Source organism: Penaeus vannamei, chromosome 9, assembly GCF_042767895.1.
Source record: "Penaeus vannamei isolate JL-2024 chromosome 9, ASM4276789v1, whole genome shotgun sequence".
In the NCBI taxonomy this organism is placed as follows: domain Eukaryota; kingdom Metazoa; phylum Arthropoda; class Malacostraca; order Decapoda; family Penaeidae; genus Penaeus; species Penaeus vannamei.
Window position 1 is genome coordinate 16,885,460 of NC_091557.1, and position 7,500 is coordinate 16,892,959.

General features: G+C 39.6%; 1 protein-coding gene across 4 annotated transcripts in view; it reads right to left on the reverse strand.

Moving 5' to 3' along the window:
* Positions 1-3,061: 3,061 nt before the first annotated feature.
* LOC138862676 (venom allergen 5-like) overlaps positions 3,062-7,500 on the reverse strand; it is a 26,781-nt gene continuing 22,342 nt past the window's right edge. For all 4 annotated transcript variants that reach the window (XM_070125382.1, XM_070125385.1, XM_070125386.1 and 1 more), the window contains exon 6: positions 3,062-5,035. In XM_070125382.1, coding sequence (XP_069981483.1) covers positions 4,890-5,035 — 146 coding nt within the window. In that variant the 3' untranslated portion in view covers positions 3,062-4,889. The remainder of the gene's footprint in view (positions 5,036-7,500) is intronic.

The window sequence follows — 7,500 nt, forward strand, 5'->3', positions numbered from 1 at the left end:
CGAACACAATCCATTTAGGATTTCACACATGTCTTCCTCCTTTGAATATAAAATATTATTATCTTTGATGGCGATAATTTGACCACTACTCTTAGTTTTACTATTTATGTGGTTAAAGAAGAGTTTTGGTTGACTTGTATATTTGTTAATTATATCCTTTTCAAAGTTTAATTTCACCTCTCTCATGGTTTGGGTATACTAATTTCTTCCTACTTTATCTTTCATACGTTGCCTGAGATCTATGTCTTTTGAATCTTTTCCAAAGATGCCTTTTTTCTCTCATTTTCTTGCATTTGTCCGTTTCTTGTGGCCCTTTCTTGCTTCAATTTTGAATTTTGATATGAATTTTTCCACTCATTTATAGATCTCACAAAATTTTGAATACTGAACATCAAGGTTCTCATCGTCCAGCAGTGTTTCCCAGTAGGCTTCTATAATCACTTCTTTTGTAATTGTACTTTTCCTTTCTTTTCTTGCTTACGATGAGTTTATAATTGTAACAGACATTATTTTAGTTTAATCGCTACAAGGAGGGCAGTGCTCGATATCCTTACGATATCAGCGTTATGCTTTGTAAATATTAGGTCAAGCATAGATGGCCTATCTTGCCCTCTTATCCTGGTATGATCTGTAACATTCTGGAAAAAGCAAAGCTCATTTATGACTTCTAGTACTTTAGCATTCTATGAATCTGGTTGCCCTCTGGGATCGAACCTTTCCCATTCGATTTTTCTATTAAAATCCCGTGATAAGAATTTCTTTTGCACGTAATTTTCTTGTGACCACACCGATGTTTGAGGTGGCATCTATACCGTGGTTATGTTTCTACCTCAGTTACCTTCATCTCCACTATGGGGTCCTGATTAATATCTAACTCCTTTGTAATAATTCCATGTGCCCTATCTCTTCTCCAAATATTATATTTTTTTAAATCCAAATGTTACATCGGTTATGGAGGGATTGTTTGGTTTCAGTGATGCATATTACATCTGGTTTATTTATATCAATTATTGTCTCTAGTTCAAGCACCTTCGAAGATAAACCATCAATATTTGTATAAACTACTTCTTTATAATCTTTCGGTATTGATTTTGGCTGCAGGGTTAATATTTGCTTGTCTCTACATTTTACTTTGTCACCTTTGGTCATATTTTCTCTTATTCAGGTTTTCTTATACACTTCATGGGTGGCCAGACCTTTGGCTTTCTTTATTATATCAGTTACTATTTGTTTATTCAAGAATGTTACTTTTAGAGGCCGTTTCTTTCCCTTTTCGAATAATCCCAGCCTCCTGTGAGCTATGATATTCTGCTCAGCTAATTCGGGATTTATGACCTTGAGAATGTCTACAATTAATTTCTTGTCTTCGCTGTATCGTTCATTTCCATCTACAACTTTTTCTTTGTCTCAATATGACTATGTCCTTGTATTTTTTATTTGGCGTCAGCCAAATTTGCAATATTTCTTGCTTACGTCAGCCAAATTTGTAATATTTCTTGCATGTTGCCCAAGGTGGGATTTGGATTTGTTCTTTTTCGTCTCTGCAAATTGTCTTAATTTCTTCCTTTGTGGTCTTGATATCTTGTTCTATCTTTTTTCCATTTCATTTGCGGTTTCCTTTACCTTCGATACATCGGCATATGTAGCCGTCATCTTTTTTAGCTTTTTCCATTACCTGCGCTTGGCTGCTTGACAAATTACTTTCGATCTGTTTGGCAGTTTCTTGTACTTTAATAACCGCCTCAACTTTTTCCTGTAGATTTTTATGCTTCTGTTTCACTACTGTTGCCAATTTTGGTTTCAGCTTCTAACTTTTCATTTAGTTCTTTGATTTTCAGGTCAGATTTTTCCATATTTTCTCTCTGAAGTGTTTCTGCGCAGATCTTCTACCAGTTCCTTCAGATTCACATTCTCTTCACGTATTTTGAGGCATTCTGCCACCAGGTTGTCAACCTTGGCTTCAAGAGCCTCAATTCTGACTGCTGCTTCCGCTAACTTCATTTTTCTCGTCTGATCTCATTTGTTCCTCATTAAACAAACAAACAAACAAAAGCTGTACGCACGTCAGTTGTCTCTAGGCGCGAACCGCTTACCATGCAGGATTCGCAGTCACTTCTCGCCTCCCTTACCTTCTCTTTCACGTCCCGGCTCACAAAGCCACACTATCTTTTTCGTTTTTTTTTTTTTTTTACTTATTCCTTCACTTTCTAACCCAAATATTCATTTCAATATGAACTTTACACATTTACATAAACCCATGGCTAGCAGACTAGACCACCCATTGCTCAATCCTCTCTGTATTTAACATGTAAGAGTTGTACTGCGCTAATGCAACTGCACTTCTTGCCTGTATGTGTGTGTGTGTGTGTGTGTGTGTGTGTGTGTGTGTGTGTGTGTGTGTGTGTGTGTGTGTGTGTGTGTGTGTGTGTGTGTGTGTGTGTGTGTGTGTGTGTGCGCGCGCGCGTGTGTGTGTGTGTGTGTGTGTATTTATGCATATTCAAAAATCTAGACATATATATTATATGATGACATTAATAGTTCACCATAAGTCATATCAATGCGTCCTTCAAACTCTTATCAATAAATATAAACTCGGACTCGTTTTCTTTGCAATGATTTATCAACAAAAGAAAGAGCTAGGAGTTCGTACTCTTTTCATGCAGCTGAAGGATTACTTTCATTATTCATCATATTTGTGGCATGTTGGTGATACATTTATACTGTGCTCCTACGATTTCTTTAAACAGAAGAAAATAAATTCCTTTACTAATTTGAGAAAATAAACTGGTACCTCATATCTGTGTGCGTTCATCCGAAATGCACCGTAACTGAAAATCCTGCTGTTCTGTGCAAATGTCGTAAAGGGAGGTGAGATACTACCCGCCAGAACTTATAACATAACATCACCGTGTTACAACTTTCACATGTCTCATTTGAAGATTTATTAAAGAAATATTGTAGTGATTCAGCAGAGCAAGCAGAATTACTATTAAATTCTGTTCAAGAATCCTTTCAATATCTAATGTAGTTGGCAGGATAGAGGCTCACAGGAAACAACATAAAAATCATACAATATTTATAATAATATAATATAATAATACAATAATAGAAAACTGAACAAAACCGTGACTAAAAGATTTAAAAAACTAAACAAAACTTCGTGGGGTTAGAACAGCAAATAAAACACAAGTAGAAAAAAGTAAAACAAGTGAAAGACAAGGCAATTAAAATACACTGAACCAAACTATAAATAAAACAAGTAAAAGACTTAAAAGTGAAATAAAACAAGCAAAATGAAAGTGAATCTATTGAAACGTGCAGGAAACTTAAAAGTGAAACTGAACTTCAAGGAGCAAATATAACACTGAATAAAAATACTAAAAAAAAAAACATAAGCAGGACTTTAATATAAATCAGAACTTAAATGAAGTAGAAACAAAAAATCTAAGAAAAAAAAAACCTACGACAAATGAACTAAAAGAACAAAAAATGACTACGACGGCCCAGCAAAACAAAAGCTCAAAATAACCAAAATTAAAACAAAGCACATCCCGTTTAAATACGTAGATCGGAGACTCGGTGGGTCTTGCAAAATCACAACACAGGTTCCAGAGACCTGACGCAAGAATTCTGACGCTTCTTTTTGGCTGAACTCTCCGATAGAAACAAAAACAATCGCCGTAGGCGATTGCCGAGTGTCTGGTTCGTTATTACCATAAAAAAATAATTTCTTAGTACGTTTAAACGCTTTAGTTCGCTGGAGCTTACAATTTTAGAGTAAATATTAATGAATTAAAAATACAAAAGCGCATACATGTAAATATATATACGATAAAACAATTTAAAATAGAAAATGGGAGTATATAAAATGCAACATTAAAAAGGGGAGAAAAAAATTATACAATAAATCAATAGAAAGAACAAAGTAAGGCTTAATCAAAATACTTAACATTAAGACATTAAAGAATAAAAGAAAAGATCGTTAAAACAATATATCGCAAATACGTGATATGATACTACTGAGCTAACTGAAAGGACTATTACTATTACTCAAAGAAAAACTATTGCTTCAGCTCTGGCTTAAGCAGATTTTTCAAAGGCGCCCTGTTTGAAAATATGTATGAACGCGGTTTTACTTATGGAAGCTGACTACATGACACAATCGTTTATGCCAATAGAAAATTACAACCTTGACAACAGAGAGGCATTACCTAAAGTTAAGTGTTTTAATATTTCTTAGAGAAATTATAACTTTGACCATCATCATTCTGGTAACCAGGCACTAGCAATTGACTCCCCAAAGGAACATGTGACATCGTGTTTTCTGTGGGTTTTACAAAGTTTATTTTTATTATCATTATTTTGCTATATTAAAGGATAAGACTGTATAAACCGATACTTTAAGTCAACATTACCATGCAATGTAGCCCCTCTGTATAGTAAGGGAGTTCCATTGCTGATGTTCATTTTGATTTTGGTTCCATTTGTTGCAAGCTCAAAGCCATGAGTCTCAGGTGGCTTGCAGTTCCTCCCTGCGGTCGATCATAGTGGTGAATCCTATACTATGGATCACTAGATTCCAATGTTAGTCAATATATTTCCTGATTTGTTATTTAGAATGTTTTTTGTTTGTGTACAAGTACTTAAGATATTTTTTTTATATCTGGTACATAATGAATATGCTGAAATGATATTGTAAGTACTTCGTGAGTAGAACAAGTATTGTAATTTGAGCTCAACATGTCAAATTTCCCAGGGACACTTGGAAAGTAAAGCCCCTTAGACCAGATTTTTCAACTTGACTGTCTGCATGTTTGTCACAGAAACTTGTGTATGTGAAAGAAATGGTGTTCATCGTATTCCTTGGGTAAACTCAGCCACCAGCAGGTTCACAAGAAAAGGGCCATCAGCTGGAACAGTAAGACCAAGCTCAAACCGGTCCCTGAGATGCTGCTGCTCCTCCCGAGTGGAATAGTATTAAAAGAATTATCGACGTAGTCGTAGTCGACGGCAGCGGACAATCTCTTTAATACTCCTACAACAGAAAAAGTCAAATGATAATCATCTGCATCCCAAAATTCTGGAAAAAACGATAAACAGTTACTGATGTGGCAATACCTGTCACCAAGCTGAAATGCAGTACTGAGACTGAGAGTGGCGCCTGCAAGTGCACACCAATTTTTATTACTGCTAAGACTATCACTGGGTGGTGAAAAAGTACCATGTCCATACTCATGTTGTTCAGGGTGACAAACACATAAGTGTTCATTTGTGATTGTGTCTGTATGTGAGTGTGTGTATCATCATCAAGGAGCTAACGCCGACGGGGGCGCACAGCCGCATCCATCCTTTGCTTCCACCTAGGAGGGTCCCTCATGGCAAGCTGCCACGCAGGGACTCGGCCCATCTCGAGGTCTTCACGATCTACCCAAGCCACGACTTCCTACGTCGTCTCACAGGCCTCCAACCAGCGTTGTCTCGAACAGAGACATCTTGGTGAGCAGGATCATCCTGATGAAAGAGAGCCAGGTGGCTGTATAGCTTGAGCTGGCGATCATGGATTGTGCCGGTAACAGGTCCTGTGCCAGTCTCACAGTTTAACCATAGGTTGGACAGATGGTCCCACCAATAGTATCCCAGAATCCGGCACAATGACTTATTACAAAAGGCTTCAAGACGAGACTCCAAGGAACAAGATAATGTCCACGTTCCATTACCATATAGCAAAACTGGCAGTGTCAGGGCCTTGAAAATGCGCTGGTACCACCATCTCCAAATACTCTTTTTGAGAGAGTTCATGACTCCTGCTGCCAGGCCAATCCATTTCCTGATTTCCTGGTCTGACAGCCATGAGTTATGAACTACACAACCAAGATATATAAAGCTCTGTGACTTCAATGTCCTCGCTGTACCAACCGAGCAGGTTCTTCTAGCAAGTCCTGAAAGTCCTGGGTCTTGGTCCATTTGCTTCATTACTAAATGCATCCAAAGCCACCATTAAGGTTTCCAAAGACTCGGATAGAATAGTATCATCAGCAAAGTCAAGGTCAGTAAGCTTGATATTGCCCAGGGTTGCTCCACAATGATTTTGAACTATAGCTTTACCCATTATCCAGTCCACGCAAGTGTTCAAAAGTGTTGGCGCAAGGACACAGCCTTGCCTCAAACCTGAACTAATAGGAAAGAAGCTCGACAGGCCCCCACCATACTTTACAGCACTTTCAATACCAGTATACAGGCTTGCTATTAGCCAAATAATCCTTGTTGGAATTCCTCTTAGTCTCAGGATCTCCCAAAGTGATTCCCAATGCACCATATCAAAGGTCTTCTTGAGGTCAATGTAGGCTGCAAGCAGCCCACGCCCGAACTCACGACAGCGTTCTACAATAACTCAAAGCGGCCTATTGTGGACTTACCTGGAGTGAATCCAGATTGCTCCTGCCTCTAGTGCCTCAGTAGGTGCTCTCTGATACGTCTCAGAAGGATGTGAGCAAGAACCTTGCCTGGTATACTGAGCAGTGTGATGCCTCGGTGACTGCTGCAGTCCCATCGTTCCCCCTTCCCCTTCCAGAGATGACCACAGCCCTCAACAGGTCAGGGGGAACAGTACCAGACCGCCAGATGGCAGCCAGGACAGCATGCAACCTCCATGCCATGGGTTCTCCACCAGCCTTTAACAGTTCAACTGGAATGCCATACATACCTGTTGCTTTGCCACTCTTCAGCTTGGAGATCGCCCTCCTAACTTCAGTTAGGGAGGGTGGATCCTTACTGATGGGTGGGACAGGCAATGGAATCTCGGCACTCCCCACATCTAAGTTAACGGTCAACCTGGTACAACTGCTCAAAATACTAAGCCCGCACCACAACAGAATCTGAGACGATCTGGCCACTTCCTGAGCAGACTGTAGTAACCTGTGAAGAGGGCTTGGTAGGCAGGATGAAGGTCATTTACTTAGAAATGGCCTTCGACCTCCTCTGCAAGACTCCTAATGAACTGTTCCTAGTCACTTCTGAACAGTGACCGAGTTCTGCACACCTGAGAATGGTGCAAATCCTGATCCCCTATCAGATGAGCCACATGACAAGCATCTATGGCTTCCAGTGTCTCCTGCAAGATAAAATTGTCTTGCTCTCGGCCGTTCACCAATCAACTTTTGAGCTGTATCAAGTGTTTCGCACTTGAAAGTGTTCCACAGAAGTACAGGGTCCGTCAGATTGTCAAGTGCTGTGAAACGATAAGTGACTGCCTCAGCCAACTCCTGGGCACACTCCTCTTCCCTCAGCCTGTCCATCTGAAACACCCTAGGGTGATCACTGGACCGCTGGGGTGTTTTGAAGTGAGCTAAAGATAGCCACAATCAATCTATGGTCTGTGCCACAGAACTCGGCACTCCTTTACACCCTGCAGTTCTGGAGGATCTTCCAACGAGTGCTAATGACTGTGTGGTCTTGGCTGTCTTACCCGTACCACTGTACCACATCCAGCAATGTGGGTCT